General features: G+C 34.5%; 1 protein-coding gene across 1 annotated transcript in view; it reads left to right on the plus strand.

Annotated features, from left to right (window-relative positions):
• LOC149781262 (DNA ligase 3-like) overlaps positions 1-23,614 on the plus strand; it is a 116,143-nt gene that overhangs the window by 40,030 nt on the left and 52,499 nt on the right. Inside the window, exons 9-12 of the mRNA XM_089935348.1 lie at positions 7,546-7,623; positions 11,762-11,921; positions 16,759-16,914; positions 22,291-22,422. Of these exons, the coding sequence (XP_089791474.1) occupies positions 7,546-7,623; positions 11,762-11,921; positions 16,759-16,914; positions 22,291-22,422 (526 nt within the window). The remainder of the gene's footprint in view (positions 1-7,545; positions 7,624-11,761; positions 11,922-16,758; positions 16,915-22,290; positions 22,423-23,614) is intronic.

Here is a 23,614-nt window from a genome sequence, read left to right on the forward strand (position 1 = left end):
TGAAGTATGCTCACAAGCTCTGTCATTTTTGCTAGATCCCACTGACAAGAGAAGGTCTGCCTTCTGAGCATCAATCGAGGAAATCTTTTGTGTGTTGCTACCTGTTCATTCTCCTGCCCTGACTCAGTCAGCAGCTTAGTCCATAGTTCCAGCGTCTGCCAACATACTAAGAAACAAAGACCAACCAGAGTTCAACTGTTATCATTGTTGGTCAAATTGCAGACCTGGAGAGCATTCAAGAGTGTCTTGCATGGTGAAGTAGGGACCGATTCTGTATCCTATAACCCACTCCAATATCAGTACATATCTCATAACCCACTAAGGAATTTGACAAGGTTATGGATGATACATTGGCCCTGTTCCATCACTATCGGACTGCTGCCATCTGGATCTGACAGCACAAGGTCAGTAACGAAGCCAATCCTGCCTGTTATGTTTAATTATGGGGCTGCTTATGTTAGTCATCATCCAGTATGCTGTCCTGACTTCTGGCACTCTTAAGGCTCAGGCTGCCCATAGTGCCACAAGGCAACCAGCTTACTTCCCATGGCAAGTTGCACCAGAGTATCTACTTAATATGGCTCTTCTCGGGGGAAAAGGTATGGCTGAATAAATACAAGTTCAAAGCCATGGTTGTCGAGAATCAGTGTGGATAAAAGCACACAGAAGAGGATTTTTATCCACCCTAATTTCTTGCCATGCAATCAGATGTAGATCCATAACAGTCAATACTGAACCCATTCCAGTTTGCAAATATGCCTGACTGGACTGCTTATGGTCTGATTTCATTTATTTCATCCCAGCATCTTTACACAGACCCTCATGAGTAAAAGACACAGTTGGTGGTGACTTACAAATTTTAGGATGGCTTTTCAATGCCATTCTGACCAGTTAATGCCAAGTTGCTATTACAAACCCAGGGCAACTGATTGCTCAATCTTTGCAAGAATCACATTTGACCCAACTTTATTCTGAACAAGGAATATCGCCTTCTAGAACATGCATTGAAATCATTGCAATGGGAGCTTAAGTTCTTACAAAGGACCATTAGTCAGCCAAGTATATTTTTCGCCTGAGGGGCTTACTCAATGTAACAGAGGACATGATTGTCCTAGGTTACCTATTCAATGATACTGTTGTCCCAATGGCAGCTGGAAGTTTGATCCTTAGAATAAACAATGCATATTATGTCTCATATCAGGAAATGGGAGAATCTCACTTGACTAATGTCAGGTGGTTCATGGCAGGTACAACCCTCAAGTTGACAATTTGTATGTTTGTATGAATGTGATTCGGACATTGGCTCAGTGGTGATCATCTGTTGCATAATAGTATCCTAGAGATGAGAGGCAATGGGAAGCAGTCCATAGGTGGCAGGAGAGTCGAGATGGAAAGAGCATTTTTCATTCTGTCCAACAAGTCTACTGTCACAGTGGTGAATTATCAGAGACCTTTGCTTTTTTGTTTCAGAATTTCTAAGCTAGTGTCTTCAATGACAAATCCATCAACATATTTGTTGTATTATCAGGCAGAATGTATGTATTAGCAGACTCTTTATCACAGAATAGTCATCTAATATAAACAGAATGGTTGCTTCATCCCTCAGTTTTCACTCACATAGGTTCCCACTGGGACCGGCTATTAACTGATCTATTGTTGATAAAATGTATGCAAAACTCCCAACTTTTTTCTCACTAGCCTGGATCTGAAGGGCTGGGCAGTCAATGACCTTTCCATAGACTGGAATTGATTCCACACAGAATCTCACCCTCCAACACACCTGTTTCCAAAACATGATACAGAAAGCAAGAATTTCAGAGTGTTACCTCATCGTCATTGCTCCACCCAAGTGGGAAAAATCATGTATCAATGATTTCATCAGTGAAGTGGCAGAAAATCCCTAGGAAGTAGAGGTATTTCCTCAGTTGCTTAAGGAAACATGATGGCAACCATTCCATTCCAATCAAATTGTTGAATCTTAATGTCTGGATCATTTTAAACAAACCCTCAGGAATGAACAGTTCTCTCAACAAGTGGTGGAGCGAATCACTTAAGCAAGATGGCCCTCTACTTAGAAAGTGTGTAAGAGTAATGGAAAATTGTGCACATTGGGGTAAGAATGAACACATTACACCACTGACTGCCATTTATGATTGAAGGCTGCTGTTTCATGATAACCAATATGCTGCATCATCATGAAAAAGAAGATGTCAGACCAAACAAAGACCGATCCGACCAGCTGTCAAATTTCAAGTTTACATGTGGAAAAACTTTGGCTCTGTTTCCAAAGTTTAAACTGTCATGGGTATTAACATGGCTGAATAAGACACCGTTTAAACTGCTATTGAGGGCTTCATTTGTTCACCACATTTAAGACCTGCTTCATACTTGCACTAGGGATGGCAGTCAGAATCGGTGCAAAACTTGCTTTACCAGTTGACCCAAACTACTTACAGTTCTGGTCAGGATCGGTCATGATAACCCCTGCTAACATTGCCAAGAACAGGCTCCTACTCTGGACACTTCATCACAGGGTCATCTATAATGACCCAGCACAAGCTCAGAAGCACTACTTGAAAATGACCAAGCCTGGCTCTGAGGGAGATCCTGCCTCTTTTAGCCCCCAATGATGTAAAGTATTATGTATCAGCACAGGCATTTTCATTCTGGATAAAATGGAGTATTCTCTTTGCACAGTGGGAAATAATCCCAGATCAGTGAATTTGCTACACATTTCAGCTCATGAAGTTAGGGCAGTAATCACAAGCATTCCATTTTGAGCAAAGCTGTTTCATATCTGACATTATCCATGCCATGAGATGGAGGTCAGAGTTCATTGTCTCCAGAATACAACTTGGAGATCTTTTCATCCCAAAAGGGCTTGGCTCGACATTCAACAGCTTTGTATGGACATTATATCACAGGTTTCATGGGATTTGCTGGAGGAAAACATTTTCCTTTTCAAAGATTCTCCCAGACATGTGAAATCGATTCTCGTCAGGTTGTCTAGAAGCAGTCTCTCACGTATCTTCAGGGATCAGAGATGGTGTCTCAGCATAAAAGGATGTAACTCTTTCCATCTCTTACCTATTCTCCTTAGGTATTATGACAGGTAACATATTTGAAGAAGAAAACAATTATTTCTAGTAAAATATGCTTCTCCACTAATACATACCTAATCATAATACACTTACACCCTCACAGCCTCCCTGCAGTTACATCCATTTAGAGTGTGTCTTCTACTAACAGTAGTTTTCATGGGATTTGTACAAATCCCTATATCAAGGGAAAATCACTATCCAACTGCTACCTAGGATGGTAGTTGGCATGGGGTCAATTACAGGTGCTTGATTACAGTTATGATTATGATTACAGGTTGTTTGACACTGATGATTAAGATTACAATTACACTTTATTTGAAAACCTTGATTATGATTACAATTACAGGAGGAGATTTCGATTGCTTTGTATTTGCTTGTTATAATTTTTTTTCTTAAGGGTGAATATCATACATTGTTTAATTGAAAGCAGTTTTAACTCTGTGTAAATGTTCATTGACAATTATAAGACACAGTATATTTTTAGAAAATTAGATTGTATATTGGCCACCTAAACCTCCCCACTCCTTATTGTAATTATCAACATTCTTGGTCTTTCGTTTATGGAAGCGTTTATTATTCTTGCAGTTATTAAGAATATAATTAGTGATTTTTTGGGTTGTAATCATTTGTAATCATAATTAAACCATATGGTTACACAATCAGTGAAGGACAATTACGATTATAGAGCTTCTGAAGTCAGTGAGTACAATAATTATTATTACAGCTCACACTGTAATAGATTACAATCAATTATGACTACAGTTGTAATTGGCCCCATGCCTGGTGGGCAGATAATGTTTAACTTTTTAGCTAAAAAGTTTTGGTATTGGAGGGCTGATTTGCAAAGTAATAGTTCTCCTAAGGCATTAAGATTGGGCAAGTATTATTAAAGAAACATATTTAGCTAGAAAAAATTGGTTTCCTTGCCAGACCGCTCTTAGTAGTTCAAGGACACATGCTCACAAGTAACATCTTCTTCCTCAATCCAACATTGTCCAGTGAAGGTCAAGTCTTAGATGCAATGATTATGGTAGTCTTCTGGCCTTTGCTTTATCCTGTTTCATCAGAGGCCTCTTATATAACTCCAGCACTCATGAATCTCTTAAGAAAAAGAAAGACCAGCATTTTCAAACAGGTTCTACAGTCAAGTAGAGACAACTCCAGGGTAAGGGGATGTAACTCCCTCTTCCTCTTCCTCTCACCTTTTTTCCCCAGTGAAGTATAATCAAAGAATAAATAAATTTTTGGAATTAAATGTTTATTTCATAATTCTTATCTGGTCATAATATGGGTACACCCTCCCAAGCTATCCCCATATATCCCTGGTAGAACATACACATTTGCTCATGTAGTATTTAACAATTGATGGGATTGGTGACAAGTCCTTTATCCAAGAGGAGTCCACTCTTGTCTCCTAATCCTTTGTGATTAGAAAGGTGTTATAAAGTAACATACTTTACTCAAAACTCATTATCTTATAATATTGATGATACTTAGTCTGCGATGTTTTGGCTTTGCCTAGATCTCACAGTTGAGACTTGGAAGACTCTTACTTCAGATTGTGGTTGAAAATCTTGAGTTTTGTGGAAAAAGTTGAATTTTATAAAATTGATACAATCCTTATAATGATACAAAGTACTTCTTCCATCAGTGTTAAAAGTTAGGTTTTATGTGAATGTATTTTCAGATGTACATCATTGTTTTAGAATTTTTAATGATTCCCCTGAAGTCTATTTCTGAAACTTAATATACATTGATAATTGAGAAAGGTACTTTTATATGCTGTTTAATTAGTCATTGATAACTGAGAAAGGTACTGTTATATGCTGTTTAATTAGTCATTGATAATTGAGAAAGGTACTATTATATGCTGCTTAATTAGTCATTGATAATTAAGAAAGGTGCTGGTATATGCTATTTCATTAGTTATTGATAATTGAGAAAAGTACTGTTATATGCTGTTTAATTAGTCATTGATAATTAAGAAAGGTGCTGGTATATGCTATTTCATTAGTCATTGATAATAGAGAAAGGTACTGTTATATGCTGTTTCATTAGTCATTGATAATTGAGAAAGGTACTATTATATGCTGTTTCATTAGTCATTGATAATTGAGAATGGTAATGTTATATGCTGTTTCATTAATCATTGATAGTTGAGAAAGCTGCTGGTATATGCTGTTTGATTAGTCATTGATAATTAAGAAAGGTGCTGGTATATGCTGTTTCATTAGTCATTGATAGTTGAGAAAGCTGCTGGTATATGCTGTTTCATTAGTCATTGATAATTAAGAAAGGTGCTAGTATATGATGTTTCATTAGTCATTGATAATTGAGAAAGATGCTGGTATATGCCATTTCACTGTTCATTGGTAATTGAGAATGCTCTGTTATATGCTGTTTCATTAGTCATTGATAATTGAGGAAGGTACTGTTATATGTTGTTTCATTAGTCATTGATAATTAAGAAAGGTGCTGGTATATGTTGTTTAATTAGTCACTGTTAATTGAGAAAGATGCTGGTATATGCTGTTTTATTATATTAGTCATTGATAATTAAGAAAGGTGCTGGTATATGCTTTTTAATTAGTCACTGATAATTAAGAAAGGTGCTGGTATATGCTGTTTCATTAGTCATTGATAATAGAGAAAGGTACTGTTATATGCTGCTTCATTAGTCATTGATAATTGAGAAAGGTACTATTATATGCTGTTTCATTAGTCATTGATAATTGAGAATGGTAATGTTATATGCTGTTTCATTAATCATTGATAGTTGAGAAAGCTGCTGGTATATGCTGTTTGATTAGTCATTGATAATTAAGAAAGGTGCTGGTATATGCTGTTTCATTAGTCATTGATAGTTGAGAAAGCTGCTGGTATATGCTGTTTCATTAGTCATTGAAAATTAAGAAAGCTGCTGGTATATGCTGTTTCATTAGTCATTGATAATTAAGAAAGGTGCTAGTATATGATGTTTCATTAGTCATTGATAATTGAGAAAGATGCTGGTATATGCCATTTCACTGTTCATTGGTAATTGAGAATGCTCTGTTATATGCTGTTTCATTAGTCATTGATAATTGAGGAAGGTACTGTTATATGTTGTTTCATTAGTCATTGATAATTAAGAAAGGTGCTGGTATATGTTGTTTAATTAGTCACTGTTAATTGAGAAAGATGCTGGTATATGCTGTTTTATTATATTAGTCATTGATAATTAAGAAAGGTGCTGGTATATGCTTTTTAATTAGTCACTGATAATTAAGAAAGGTGCTGGTATATGCTGTTTCATTAGTCATTGATAATTGAGAAAGATGCTGGTATATGCTGTTCAGTTATATTAGTCATCGATAACTGAGAAAGGTGCTGGTATATGCTGTTTTATTAGTCATATTTAATTAAGAAAGAAGCTGGTATATGCTGTTTGATTAGTCATTGATTATTAAGAAAGGTTCTGCTATATGCTGTTTGATTAGATTTTTCTTGTGTTTTTAAATGCTTGAAATAGTATTGTGAATATGTGTTGGGATATATTTTATCATGGTTTGCAACAAGAAGACATTTTGTTATGGTATTTAAGTTGATAACTTTGCATCAGACATAGTATGGTCGTAAATTGCTTCTTAGTAGGATTGGATTGTTAATGTTGTGGCTTGTAGCAACTACTGAATTTCACAAAATGAGTAGTCTTGAGATTGAAATAAATTCACAGAATGTTTATTGTTCAGTCCTAGATGGTGGAAAAACAATACATAGTAGTTATTTTTATGGCAGAAACATTGGACAGTTATGGTATTTGCTTCAACAGCTTTGATTTAGGTTTACATTTTCTTTAGCTAAAATTTACAATTGCCTGACATTACCTTGCCACTTTATGGATTAAGACCACACATAGAATATTTAATTGTTAAGCAAATAGACAATTCATTCTGAGACACTTTGACCTTAGAGTCAGTGTTATAATGTTTATGGCAGTTCTTGAAACCAGGAGTCAAGGTTATAATGTTTATTGCAATTCTTTGACAAGGAGACAAAGTTATAAAGTTTATGGCATTTCTTTGACTAGGAGTCAAGGTCATAATGTTTGTGGCAATTCTTTGACCTTGAAGTCAATTTTAAAAGATTGATGGCAATTCTTTGACCTTGGAGTCAAGTTTACAAGGTTTATGGCAATTATTTGACCTTGGATTCAATTTTAATAGGTTTATGGCAATTCTTTGATCTTGGAGTCAAGTTTATAAGGTTTATGGCAATTCTTAGACAAAGGAGTCAATGTTATAAGATTGATGGCACATTTCTGAGCTGGGGTTCAACATGCAAGGTGCAGCTAGTATCATAAATCTCCTTTTTATCCTGTTATGATAGCATTTAGTTTGTTAAAAATGTTCACGATTTGTGGTGTTGCTTTTCATAATAACGATCATAAACTTTCTTATTTCAGATGCACAAGCAATGATCTGAAAATGTTTGTGCGAATGATAAAACATGACCTGAGGATAAATGCTGGTGCCAAGAATATGTGAGTGATCAACCTCAGATCTCTAGTACTAAGCACTAAGCTTTTACAGTATAGTTTCTTTTCTTTTTTTCTTAAGCAGAGCACCTTTGTTTTTGAAGATATTTTAAACAGATTGATTCGTTAAAAAAAATACATGTGTGTAATATATGTCAAAGAAAGTGAGACATCAAAGTCCATTTTTACATCTGTAGGTGCATTTTAAATACAAATTTTACACCAAGTGTTTGAATTGTTTTTATTTTTCAATGAATCATTTTTAGATTCTGAATATTGGTTATGCCCATAGATTGACAGACATTGCTCATACTGACCTAAACTCAACATCACATATCTCAGTGTTAAAATTGTTTGGCAATATCACACTGCAGTATGAGGAAACTGTTGTAGATGGTTGGTAATTCATGCCTCTCATCTCTGTATAATGTTGGCCTATGCTGTCATATTTCATATTGAAGATACTGCTCTTTGTTGGTTGGTTTTCTATTCACATTGGCTTTGCTTGATCTATCATTATTTATGTGTATACTTGTGTCCAAGAATGGTAGTTTGCCACTTTCTTCTTGTTCTGAAGTGAACTGAACATGTGGGTCAATAGAGTTGAGATGAATTGAAGAAGTCCTACATATGGTACTCATTTATTTTAAAGTATGGTCCACATATCTGAACCATATAGATGGTGGTTTCCTGTCTGATTCCAAGGCCTTTTTCTCAAAAACTCCATGTATAAATTGGCAACTATTGGTGAGACTCAGGACCACACTGCTGCTCCTTGTTTCTCTTTGTATCACATGACCATTATAAGTCATATGATCAACAGTAGTACTGTTGCTGATGAAGGCAGTGTGATATTGCTGAAAATTTTGAACTCTTAAGATATTTATGCTCTGAGTAAGGACAAATTCTATTAATCATAAATTATCTAGACCAAGGAAGCAACCTTTCAGTTGGTTATGTATTCAGGATTTAAGTTCGTTGGCGATGTCTAGACCATGTATTCTCAAACAATTTTGAGTTAAAAACTCAAGCTTGGGCTGATAACACTGAATGCAGAAGGGATACTAAAGGAGACCAGAAATCAAGCTTTTCCTTTTACGTATGTAATTCTCTACAGATTTTAATTCAACTGTAATGTTTATAAATTAAATATCATAAGTGGGTAGTGATTATATTGTGTGGAAGATACCACGATTCCGTAAATTGCCAAGTTTTTCCGAGTTTTGATGAGACAACAGATCACGTGGTCCCGTGATGCAGTACTAGCCAGTCCTTGAATACAAACATAAAGTTAACATGGCAAGCGAAACAGACAGGAGGAGACCAGATTTGATTTGCAAAAGTTGAGTTGAATCTGCTGTCTGGTATAATAGTTTATGTACTGTACTGGTCAGTGCTCAAATTAAAAAAAATTTAGGCACAGGCCATGACTGAAATTCCACAAGCCCAGACAGTTCATACCTGTCAACTCTCAAGCCGGGAAAAAAAGTCTCCCGATTTTGGGAGTATTTCCTCATATACCTCCCGATCTTGTAATATCTCCCAATTTTTTGCAGAGAAGTCCCAATTATTACATTACATCTGTCAATTTTCATTTCTCAGAACAAAAAAACAAAAAAACATGAATAAATAGATATAATGTATGCAATCCACAGATGCCATATTCTATTTTGTCACTTGTGAATATTGTAGTGATGAAATCAGTGCCGCATTTAGGCATAAGCTATACAAGCTACATCTTAGGGCCTCACAGTCTGAAGGGGCCTCTCAATTAAGATTAAACATTATTCACGTAAATTTCAGATGTTTTTAAACAACTACAGCATTACTATAGTATAACTTTTTTTAAATAAAATTATCACCAATTAGCTTAAATGAATGATTACTGTAGTTGCTGTGAGATTTTCTCTGCAAACAAAATCTCCACATCCGCCAGAAAAACTCGGCCAGTTAAGACCTGACATTCCACTACCTTATATGTAAAGTTTAATTACCATTATTAAATTAAAAGAAGGAATAAAACAAAATATACCATGCAGTATACATACCCCTAAAGTACTTTTTCAGAATAAATATTTTATTAAGTAAACAGTGTTACATACATTAAGACTTAAACCTAGAGAAATAAGGTGGGGCATAAAACGTGAGAAAAAGTTGCCACATGTACGGTAACTTGTGACTTCAGATTTGAACTGTCAAAATGAAGTCCAATACATCGTAAGTTAGAACAAAATAGGCATTGTTTATTTGGCAATCAATTGCTGATATTGCTGACACACTGTCGAATATAGTTTCTTCGAAGTATCTCCGAAGGGCAGTTGTTTTCACATGATACATGCAAGGATAAGGATTAACTGTTAATTAGTCACACTGGCTTTATTGTTTGTGTACTTAAATCAAAACTTTAGCTATTTTGCAGTTTAGCCAGAGCTGACCAGAATATGAAAAAGGGGTTTGTCCTGGGGAGAATAATAAGGCATATCATAGGGAGAAATGCCACGTCCCTTGGGTGCTCACACATTGGGGCAAGGCGGTTGGGTTGATAGTCTCCTCCCCCCAGTCTCTATTGTCATCTAGTTAATGTGAAACTTTTACCTCTTTTCTTTTAATCGCTGCTATTTAAACTGTCCAAGGGATAGTTTTACATCAGTTCCAGTCATTATAGATTACCATTTATACATGCTACATGTAACAGGTATAGACTGAAAGTTTTTTCTTCTTTAGTTTGTAATATTTTTTAAGATTACTGAAAGTTGTGTTTTCTTGACAAGTTTAGAATCTTATTTAAATAGCATAGCTTCCATTTGATTAAAATCAGATCTAAATTTCACCTAGGACAGTGGTGATTTGATCAGATTGTGCCGTGTTAAGGCATGTATGTCAACATCTTGAAAATACATTTGCTCATTTCACCAGCATGATCAAAGTTTCCACAGGCAAACAATTTTTGTTTCGACAAGCCTGACATGCACCTAACTTTAAATACAGGATGGGCCAGAACTAAAATCACATTGGCCCCGGGTGTATGGCTATCAGATTTCTGTTAGCACTGCTGGTGTAGATAAAAGATTTGTAAATTGATTTTGCATTTTGTGGTCACTTACTCGACCTTCTGCCTATTTTCATAACTCACACGTTTAACACTTTTCCCAGGATTTAAAATATCCAACGGTATATCTGGAACAGCGCCAACTTTTAGTCTAGGCCTAGCATTTGTGTATCCTAGAGCTGCTGTTTTTTCAGGATCCCTCTCATAACATTTCTTTGACAGATGTAGTGAGCACAGAGTGCTGTATGGTGTTGCTTTGAACTCGAGTAATGTATCCATACTTTCCTTATGCCTGTATCTATTGGAAAAGAATAAATGCTGTCCACAGGTTTTTATCAATGTGCTATTACACCAGTAAGCATCGTAAAATGTATTGTTTTTTTTATTCTGGCAACTCCCACTTGGGATGCTGGAGTCGCTACTATGATGTCACATCCTGAAAGTATTGGCATTGCGGTTGCAGATGATACTTCAGAATAAGGTTTTCTTCCATAGTGCTTTTATTATTATTCTATATTTCCATTGATTTCTGGTCTCCTTTAAGGTGCTTTTAAATCACAGACATTTGACAGTCTCGGTGATTGGTCCAAATTAAGAACATTCTGAAACATTTAGAATTCTAGCTTTATGCTTATTAAAATTACAAACTTGAAGTTTTCAGACTTTGAGCTTGAGTTTTGGTTCTTAGGACATTTCTTAGAATATTTTGAGAATATGGTGCCCAGCCAGACAACTAGATTCTAGATGTACATTTAAAAACATGATTTTGAAACCAGGTGTTTACAAATGTACAGATAAGATGGTAGAGGCAAGGTCAGGCTATCAGAACAATAAAGCATGCAATTACACAAACAGATGCCTATTCAGAGTTCTGTTCACCGTCCACAGTCAGAGAGAATGCACAGATAGTTAATCCTCCTTTTGTTACCCTGGTCCTGTCTTTACGGCTAGATATCAGGTTTGTGAAATGAAGGGAGGGAAGCCATAAAAAAATAAAAAAATTCCAGTTAGTCATATCATATATTAGAGTTTGGGAGGGGACATGCTGGAAATTTTAAATGCAAGATTTTAGAATTGCACTTTTGCTTCTTTCAGTCTTGATGGCCTTGACACTAATGCCTATGCAGCATTCCAAGCCTCGCGTGACTTGCGTGATGTAGTTGACAGAGTGATAGAGAACAAAGGCAGCAAGCTAGGTCTTAGCAAAAAGCTGAGTGTCCGAGCATCTCTGATGACCCCAGTGCTGCCAATGCTGGTATGGTTGTAGGAATTCTTGTACTTTTCACAATATAATTTTAGAATAGGAGCAATGTAGAATATGTCCTCAGCTTTTAACTCTAACCCTAATCTTAAAATGAGAGTTGAATTTAAGCACAACATGACTGATAAAATAGTAGATTAGAAACAGAAAACGTCATTGCAAAGATGCAGTTGATTCCAAATTAATATTTAACTAAAAGTTATTTGAATCTGCAGACAAATCCATTACATAAATGTAGTACAATGTGACCCTGCTATAACACAATAGTTGGAAGCCAAAGAACCTGACCGTGTTATAGATTGAACCGTGTTATAAGCTACCAGGTCAGTTAGCTGAAGAAAATGATGCATGTGCCCCAAAGAAATTGCACGGGGGGTGGGTTTAGGTAATAAATATGGGTGGTAAAATATAAGCTTCATTGGCACAGTTACCATCTTAAATTGATGCATATTAAATGGGAAATACACCTGTAGTGAAAACAAAGGTATATATAATATATATCTTTATTTAGAGAACCACAGATTCTTACATATACGTGTTTACTGTTTATATATGCATGTCTTATGTATAGCATGAATAGAATATCAACACCATGTACTCACCCGCGAATCTCATCACATACATTGAATCCACAATACCAGTAATTCCATCAAAAATATGGACACACAGAGATTTGAAATATTCAATAATTTTGTCACAGGTCATATAGGTTTGAATTCAGTGGATAAACATAGCACAATCACGTAATGAATGATGAAGCACATTTACTTTTCAGTACATCCCAAGTCAGTAAAAGTTAGTTTGCATTTTAAGCTGTAGCATTCGTAAGCATAAACTTTTTCTCTGCAAGAAAGAAACTTTCACAGCACAGTAAACGTGTTCCAGTCATGTTGGAAAATGAAAAAGATCATCAGATTCCATTGCTTTTATTTAAGTTTAGTACTGACTTCCTTTGAAGTCAAAGTTCTTTGTTTTTATTGAAGATTGTAGTCGGCTTTCTTTGATGAAAGGTGTATGCATTATTCAACCCTAAAGAACGGCTTTGGAGAACCAAACAAATGCCCATTTCTTATTGTGGTGGCAATATCAAATAATTGTACTGCATGATTAAGACTGATTTTTTTCCATTTGCTTAGTACGTTTTCATAACAGTTAGTGCTTCAAAGGTAGTCTGTTTTATTTTAAATATCAGCAAACTAACAGTTTAAAAAAAGGAATTGGTCATCATTTGGTTGGTTGATTGTAGTTACTGTTCCTCCCTGCCTATTGAATACACCAACAAGTAAGATGTTTTTTTTTCCTTCACATTTATGGTAGCGGAGTGATAACAAAGGGTCAACAGATGATAGAGACACAGGTGTTTTTGTCTGATGACAAGGATTAGTACAGAAAGTGTTATAAAGAATTTAATTCTGAGTGAAAAGAAGAGAAATTTTGCTTACCATCCACATACAAATGTCAGTCTATGTAAAGATATTAATTGCTAGCAAGTGGCTGAAAATCCGATGAAAGATAGATTATGAGATAATGCCTTGTCCAGTTGATCTCCGCTACCAGAAATGTCAGCTATAAAAAAAGCGGATATCTCACAACATACAGAACTCATGCTTGATATCAACATAAGCGGATTATGATATAACAATTCACTTTAGATGGTTCAATGTGGACAAAGAAATTGTTTATGTAACAATAGATAAATTTCAGTGCATTTTATATCAAGTTTGCAGCTTCCTTTGATGGGGACTCTGAATTTCTCTACTCCAAACCAATTGTTGTATACACAAGTTTAAACAGCCAGCAATGTCGCCAATAAAAAAGATTGCTAGATGGTATATTTTGCTTCCAATAAGGAAAATCGCAGTTTTTGACATTGGCGAAGCCCTATGTGATTCCAGAATAAATTTTTTGCATGTCCTTTTTATACTTTTTAAGAACAAAAAACTATATATTTGTGTATGAGAAATATACATAAAAATTTTCAGGAGCCACACCATGATCATTTTGTATTATTCATGCACAATCTCTTCCCCAAAATGATAATAAACTTTTTACGTTTTTTTTGTACTTTTAAGAAAGTATTTTTTCTTCTTCTTTGTATGAGAAAAATACAAGTACATAAAATTTTGATAACCACGCCATGACCTGTGTTGTAATGGAGCGTGATATTGCAGGGTCACACTGTATATTATGATATTTGTTTTTGTATTCTTACCTTTTTAAAGTGTTGGTATGATAAAAATATGCAGGATTACTCTGTCTACACATATTCATTGGAAATGACAGGGATAATAAGTGGATAACTACATTGGAAGCAACAGGATAATAAGTTAATAACTGCATTGGAAATGACAGGGATAATAAGTGGATAACTGCATTGGAAATGACAGGGATAATAAGTGGATAACTACATTGGAAATGACAGGGATAATAAGTGGATAACTACATTGGAAATGACAGGGATAATAAGTGGATAACTACATTGGAAATGACAGGGATAATAAGTGGATAACTACATTGGAAATGACAGGGATAATAAGTGGATAACTACATTGGAAATGACAGGGATAATAAGTGGATAACTACATTGGAAATGACAGGGATAATAAGTGGATAACTACATTGGAAATGACAGGGATAATAAGTGAATAACTACATTGGGAGCGATAGGGATAATAAGTGGATAACTACATTGGAAGTGACAGGGATAATAAGTGGATAACTACATTGGAAATGACAGGGATAATAAGTGGATAACTACATTGGAAATGACAGGGATAATAAGTGGATAACTACATTGGAAATGACAGGGATAATAAGTGGATAACTACATTGGAAATGACAGGGATAATAAGTGAATAACTACATTGTGAGCGATAGGGATAATAAGTGGATAACTACATTGGAAGTGACAGGGATAATAAGTGGATAACTGCATTGGAAATGACAGGGATAATAAGTGGATAACTACATTGGAAATGACAGGGATAATAAGTGGATAACTACATTGGAAATGACAGGGATAATAAGTGGATAACTACATTGGAAATGACAGGGATAATAAGTGGATAACTACATTGGAAATGACAGGGATAATAAGTGGATAACTACAATGGAAATGACAGGGATAATAAGTGGATAACTACATTAGAAGTGACAGGGGTAATAAGTGGATAACTACATTGGAGATGACAGGGATAATAGTGGATAACTACAATGGAAGCGATAGGGATAATTAGTGGATAACTACATTAGAAGTGACAGGGGTAATAAGTGGATAACTACATTGGAAGCAACAGGAATAATAAGTGCCTCATTTGATTACTATATTCGGGCATATTTAACATGAGCCAAACTGCTGGCAGTTTTGTCACAGATTTACTAATCTATCAGTGCAATATTTGACTAGGATCTGGCCCCAGTTTTACTATTAAACACCTATTTTTTCACCATGAAATTTAGATTTTTAATTTTATTTCCTAATGCTTGGTTAGCAATCCTAAATTAACAACAGTGGGTTTTCATATGGTTTAGTGGCGTAGAATTCCGCCATGTTTTGAATTCACCTTTAAATAGTTTTAACAAATTCCTCAAATTTTGTTATAAGGAAAGGTTCCCAGATGTGCAAAATTTAAATGAATTTCTCAAGTGTTATGACTTTTTTGCCTTAAACTTAAGTCAGAAGGTAGCAAAACTAACAAGTCTTGTAAAACATTAGCAAATAATTTAATTCTTTCAGTTATAAATTGAATCCAAAAATAATGCTAAAAGTTCTGTCACAAATCCAAAATAATTCGTTCCGAATTAATTCCAGGTCCTGAATGTGCCGATGTACTAATATCCTTGAATGTGTTGAAGTGCTAATATTCTAGAATGTGCTGAAGTGCCAACAGTCGTGATGTATCAAAATAGCATTGTAAATATGTTTTTGAATGATTTCACAATATTTACAAAACATTGCTTTTATCTAGACTGTCATATGGGCACTTAGTAATTTTAATAAATATTTTAGATAATAATTCCTCTCAAATTAAATCTAAACATCACATAAAATACATATGCAGACTCATATAAAACAATAAACAATACTAGGAAATAGTAATAAGAATAATTGTTCACTTCACTCCTTGTATACATCTCCACTACTTTATTATAAATTCTAAGTTGCAATTCAACTCAATGTGACATATTTAACAATACATCGTCACCTGACATATTTTGCAATACTCAATCATCCAGTCAGAAACTTTCTCCAACTTGTAAATAGGTTCATTATTAAGGCTGCTCTAAAAACTAGTAAACAACTCATTTATAGTCAAAAAATAGAATCTACAGTCATGGACCAAAAGTGAAACATGCAAAATCAATATACACAGCACCAGGCAAATGTTACACAAACCCTACCAAACTTGTGTGGACTTTTCTTTATTCCTAACATTTTTTTTTCAATTCCTTATTGTACATTTATATTACTTGACTTTTCATTGGCAGTTTTATAGTGCTGACATAACATTGAACCAGACACAGACACACAGAGAGGTTATTTTTCATTATATATGCTATCTCCAGATCAAACTGGATCTCAGTATTGTTGAAAATATCTTGAGATAAAACAGAATGGAAAGAAAGATAAAAATCTCAGTTTGAGCAAATAAATTATGATATTGATTCTGCAGGAATTTAGGTCTATGCATTTTGCTGTTTACATATCTGGATAAATGCTGTATGCTTTATAATTTCAAGAATTCAGTTATTATTGTGGATTTGTTTTACAGAATCCACATTTCTTCAGACTTTACCTAAACTAAATAGACAATGCTATCTCTCCTTTTAGGCAGAGGCCTGCCGATCAATAGATCAGGCCATGAAGAAGTGCCCAAATGGGTTCTATGCAGAGATAAAGTATGATGGGGAGAGACTTCAGGTTCACAAAAATGGCAAAAACTTCCAGTACTTTAGCAGAAGCCTCAAGCCTGTTTTGCCTCACAAGGTTAGACCTATGTTATAGATAATCAGACCCAGTTTTACCTCAAGGATAGACCATGTTGTACAGTATCAAAGATGACAGCTTGTGAAATGTTAGCGTATTTAACTTTCTATAAATATTAATTTACCAAATTTGGACTCTAGCAAAAGCAAAAGAGGAAACAACATTATTGACAGTTAGGAAGATATATACCATACATGTCAACCATTACGCTTTTGGCGTAATCATTATGCTTTTTTTCACTAAATTACGCCTTGCGCATAAACGTATGTAGATTACGCTTTTTCAGTATATCCACCTTAAAAAAAAAATTGTTTTCTCGTTTTTATTAACATTCCATTAATCCCACAGACCATATTTTAGAAAAGACTGCTTTTACGTAACTACAATATAAGAGTACGCTTGTCCGTGCACTTTCCTAACAGCATTATGTTCTATTTATAGCAACTATCCTATTACCAAGAAACATGCTGGTTCTACTTTCAAACTTTCAACCTTGTATTCTATTTATAGCAGCTGTATGGCTTAGTGAGGAGAGAACAGACTGGTTTTCTAATTTTTAATGTGTACTCGCAGATTCTTTTTTCTAATTTATATTTAGTACAGAACCAGTCTATAGTTATTTGGCGCTAAAAAGTATAATTTATTTCAGTCGATACGTGTATGAGAGCAAAAATATCTCCTTTCAAATAATTTCACAGATGGATTAGAAAAAGGCCAGAAATAAACAAAACATAAAATAATAGAATCCTCCAAAGATGAGGACATGAGAGCAGTATCACATGACATCTATTGCAGGCCGTGTGGAAACAATTTTACTATTTGGCGCTAAAAGACTTAAGATGTATTCTAGTTGATGTCTGTGTTAGAACACATATATCTTTTCAAAGAATTTCACAGCTGGATCAGAAAAAGACCAAAGAAAACTGAATCCTTCAAAGATGAATATGTGAATGGCATAATACAGCGTTCCATTTGACCTGTCATACATGTACTATATAGTACATGTATGACAGGTCAGTTTTAAGCAACGATACGAGTCCCTGTATTCTAGGGCAGCATCATGCTCATTACAGTCTGTGTGGAAACGATTTTAATATTGGGCATGGTGGTAAATTTTATGTGGAGAAAAACTTGAAAACAAAGAATCACATCGAATTAGCTGTTCTTACTAACTCCAATACTAAGGTAACTTCTTATCTACAGCAGAACTAAATTGCAGACATGAATGTTATAAATGCAGAGGTATTATTTACCGAGTTCTTAATAGAAAGATAATGAAGATCTTGCTATTGGTGCAGAAGCAAGAGAATTTATAGAACACAATTCTACTCTAGCTGTTAAGGTGTTTTATGATAATGTTAGAGATTATTGTGCTACAGCCTGTGATTACATGCTCCAGAAATTCCCATATGGAGATGAAGTGCTTTTAAATGCTTCATTTGCTGATGTAAATGAGAGACAGCCAAAAAGCTTCAAAAGTGTTAGATTCTTTGTCAAGAGATATCCCTTTCTACCATCCTTGTCTACTTTGGATCATCTGGAAGGAGAATTCCTGAAGTATAAAGTTGGGATTCTACCTGACAATATACTTAATGCAGATAGAGTTGATGTGCAGTGGTACCTTATTTCCCAGCTAAAAGAAACAATTACTGAAAGATAAAAATTTCCTCTTCTTTGTCAGGTTATGAAAAGAATATTGGTTCTTTACCATTCTAATACTGACTGTGAGAGATTGTTCAATATTGTTAACAAAAATAAAAGTGAATTCAGATCCAAGCTCAGTAACCCAGTACTTTGTGCTCTGCTGGTGTGCAAAACATCCATGGTCTCAGCTGGTACAAAGTGTTTTAAAATGCAACATGAAAATATGTTGCTTTCGAAAGCTAAAAGTGCTACTTACGAAAACTTGAAGCAGTAAAGGATGTTAAAAGACGAGAGGGGCAAATAAATAATTGGTTTTTGAATTTTTAGCATGTTATATGTGGATTCCTCTTTTTCTGTTTCGATTCCTCTTTTTGTCCACTTGGATTACACTTTTTCCTTGTCAGGGGTTGGCATGTATGCATGTACTTACACTTTTAGGCATTTAAGGTAGGGATGGATGGGTAGGAAACTTTTGACAGGTGTGGGGTCCAGGTAACTGGAAGGGAACTAACCAGCTGGGTCAGTTTTTGCCTGTTCAGGTTTCGCCACTTCCATTTTGTATTGTTTCTACACACCCCTCAATCCCCCTCGTTTTTGAAATGTTATTATGGTAATGAGTAGAGTAAATGAATTGATTACATTTTCAGGACTGAAATTTTTTCAGTTTTGTACCTACTTTTCGACTTTTGGGCTTGGACATTTTTGGAAAAAACCTTATTGGCACAATTAAAAAACTTACTAGACAAATTGAAATTGGTAGGTATATTTGTACTCAGATGTAAACTAGCCTGATCAGATTTTCAGGGATTTACAGCAATATTTCAGGTAGACACAAAATTTTGGTAATTCTGTTTCTATTCACGTGTAAAAAGTCTTATTAGATTGTCAAGTCATTACAGCATTATTTATATTTTTTGCACTTGTTTAAACTTTTTGAACACAGTATTGGTTTTGACAAGAACCTTGTTAGCACAATTAAAGAAAAAACACTTGAATTAGACAAATGAAATTTGGTAGACATTTACCTATTGACAGATTAGATTATCAGGTCAATAATTTTAATAATTTTAAGTTTGTTACACTTCTTTAAGATTTTTGTATGAAATGTACTTTTTTGGACAGAATACAATAAGCACAATCAAGCTAAAGCACTTAGACAACTGAAACTTGGCATTCATATTTAGATGACCTTAATTTGACTTTCAGGTCTTTACCCCACTTTTAGTTTTTATGCATTTTTTCACAAAATGTTTAGGACTTTTAGTTGTTTGACCCAATACTGGAGAGTGGAATCCATTGTATGGAACAAATTGCGTAATTGAAGTGTTATGGTGCCGATTGTGTATTGGACACATAACTCATGCATACATCCTGAAAGGTAAATCTTGACTAGAATGCAAACTGTCGATCCATGCAGTGGAATACATTCTCATAATGTTAAATGTTAAGGCTCTAATAAACAGTAACAAAAGAAAGAGTTAAAACAACAAGCTTTGAAAAAGTTAAATAATTTATTTACCTTGAAAAACACTGGAAAAATGAATAAATAAGAACTTAGGTTTTAAGAATCAAATCCAAAAATAATCCACAAATTAAATTTTAGAAGTCATTGTAATGAGAAGTTCGAATGAATTCAAGTTAGAATTGAGTCCCAATAAAAAATCCAAAATGGAAGGCAATGACGTATGCTATATCCTTTATATAGTACAGATGTGTCTACATTTATTTGCCGATTCACAAACAATATTCCAGTGTTTGAATTTCTGAACAAAATTTAAAGAAACGTCTTTGTCCAAGAATTCTGTATGAGCACTCATTTTTTTTCCAGGAATTTTTTTTCTTTCTTTTAGAATCCAAATAATTTGAATAAACATTAAAATATAATTCCAAACTGGTCACAAACAAACACTTTCCAGTGTAAAGCGCAACTGAGAAATATATCTCTAAGAAATATCTCTCTAATCATCACTATTAAATCTAACTACTGAAAACCCAGAATTGCAAAATAGGGCTGTTTACAATCTAAAGTCACATGCTCCCAGTATGACCTTGATAAAAAGCAATCATTTTACTCTGAGAATAAAATAAAAATAGAAAGTTGTTTACTTGCCTCAGTGATTTCTAAATCAAGGTCAGCAACTAAGTCAAAAAATAGAAACTGTTTCTATTATTAGGTGTTTATGAAAAGAGTCAGGTTGGAAAGTATCATATTCCTAGTAAACAAAATTACATTACTTTGACATGTAATGGAATTAAAAATAAAAGATTTTAAAACATACAAACAATTAAATAAACATAAAGTTAATCAAACATACAAAACTTAGAATGAGTAAGTTTTTGATAATCAACTTGAAGAACTATGAGGATCACCTGAGAAAATCATGGTCATTTTAATGGGAATGTGATTCTTTTACAACAAATTTTCTTCACTTTTAAGGATTTTGTGTGTTACTTTATGTTCTTATTACAAAATTGTAATATCTGTATGTTTTATATTTTATCTTGTAATTAAGGTTTACGTTTATAGAGAAGAGTTTATCTTCGTAAATTTTTGTTTAATTGATTTTACTTTACCACTAGTTGCAACTATAATGCCACTTTTGTTGCCATCAAACCCTGTTACATACATACTTCTTTAACAAAAAACAGTACAATTTAATAAAGACTACTTGAAATAGTCAGTGAAACTTAATATGTTGTTGTGGATTTAATGCCATTTTTTCAGCACATGATAGGCTATACATGGCAGCTAGTGTATCTGGTGGAGGCATCTTTGCTAGCCACGGTTCCGATAACCCTATCTACATCTTGGCAATTTAGCAGATAATTCTGAGATTTGGGTCTGTGAATATCATTGGATGCAGTGGCAAGCAACCGCATCCAGTCAAAATTAAGTTGTTCAGATTTTAACACTGTTCCTACATGATCAAGACAAAGGGAGCACACAACTTGAATGGACTGATAAATAAGCAATTTTTCAATGTCTGTCCATGTTTGCACAAATACCTTTCACTAAAATAACACCTGTAACAGCTTCCCTCTGGTACATAGTCATACTTTCGATATTAAACTTACAAAGTATCCTTTTTATGTCAATTGCAACCACCATTTTTGGTGGATGTACAATGCACCATGCTGCTGATTAGTTGGCATGTTATGCTAAGGGAGGCAACTCACGAGATCTAATAGATGTCGCTAGAACAAAACACCATTATAGCTGTTCAATACGCCAGTGTGTAGATAGGGTTATTGGAACCTTGGCTAGTGAAGATGCTGGTGGAGAAAGATCCCAGATTACTCCCATGAAGTACCACTGACCCATGGAAAGTGAAATTTAAAAAACATAACTTGCATTAAATTGTGTAGATGACCTGATTAAATATCAGGCCAGTAACAGCAGTTTTTTTCCAGTTTTCTTTTTAACCATTTTTTTAAAAAAATTCAACTTTGTTTTTTTAAAAAAATCTTTCTTAATACAATTTAGTAAGAGTCACATGATGCATGCAAATTAAATGTGGTATCCATGTTTGTATGCAGAGATAGATGATAGAGAATCTTATGCAAATTAAATGTGGTATCCATGTTTGTATGCAGAGATAGATGATAGAGAATCTTATTGCATTTCAGCAATTTGTCACATTTGTCAGCATTTTAATTTTTTGCAACTCTGTCTTTCTAGGTATTGTTGTCTTCATGGGGCAAATACAGATAATGTTTCAAATTCTTTAACAGGTGGCACATTTTAAAGACTACATCCCCAAGGCTTTTCCATCAGGTGACGATCTGATTTTGGATGGAGAAGTCCTGCTGATAGACACAAAAACAGGGAAACCCCTTCCATTTGGAACTCTTGGTATACATAAGGTAGCATGACATTTTTTTTTCCCTGACTGTATTTTATTTTACCATGATAGATAAAGTTCAAAAGCCTGCCAAACCTTAATTTGTAAAGTAAAAACTGTAAAGCAGGGATGGCTTGAACATAGAAACACTGGCAAACAATCACTGATGGTCACCTAATACAGGTAATTTCCTATTTGATATGTTAAGTAGAATCCTAGCTATTTATGACGTGATTGTAGGAATTGTAAATAGTTTGCTATGTGCAAACATTTGCCAGAGTAACAGAAAAGAGCTTGAGTCTCTCCTAGGGCTGAATACATCCAAAGCCAATTTTATTTTAAAAAAGGAAAAAAAGGAGCAACTATCCGCATCTTTTACCACATAAGTAATGTTACAACTTGTTATCTCCCCTCAACCTCCCAAATTACTCATCCCCAGACGGTGAACCAGGAGTCATAATGCAAAATTTGATGTGTGTTTCTGTTATGACTTGAAAATGTTGTTATCACCACTTATGAACAGATGGTCATTTCAACAGGGGGATATCACTGAAAGATTTAATAGGATGTCCATTTGGTCTGTAAATAAAAATTATTTTTGTCCAACAAGCCTTTGGACATCCAGTTTGCTGCCACAGTTTCCAGCTTGGAAATGTTATCACTGCTCATACTGAATGGATGTCGTATTGACATGAGATTTTCCTTAAAAGACTTGATATAAACAGTTGGTGCTAAATGACAGTGATAATCATATCTGATATATAATGTGTCCTTCATGATGCCATTATGAAGATCTTGTTATCACTAATCCTATTCAAGGGGTGGTTGTATTTATATGGGGTTCTCACTAAAAGACGTTTTCTATCTACTTGGTACCAAAATGGCCACAGGGCCATCACTTAATGGGGTTTTCACCAAAAGACTTCATTATGTCTGGTTGATACCGAAAGAAAAAGATGCTAAGGTGATATAAAGTATGTATGGCCTTATTGAAAATGTTGTTATTGTTGCTACCCCCTTAAAGGTGGCTGTAATGACATGGTATGATATCTAGTTGGTTTTTGATGAAAAGGTACTGATCTGACATTTACTATGGCTGCTATTGTGGCCATTTTGAAAATCTTGTATAATAGTAATGTATCCTAAATGGTCATTTGTAATTATGTCACTAACTGACTTTATGATATATGGTTGAATATGTGTCAGTCTGACCT

The sequence above is a fragment of the Sinohyriopsis cumingii genome, chromosome 15 (genome assembly GCF_028554795.1).
Source record: "Sinohyriopsis cumingii isolate HCF-2022 chromosome 15, ASM2855479v2, whole genome shotgun sequence".
Lineage (NCBI taxonomy): Eukaryota > Metazoa > Mollusca > Bivalvia > Unionida > Unionidae > Sinohyriopsis > Sinohyriopsis cumingii.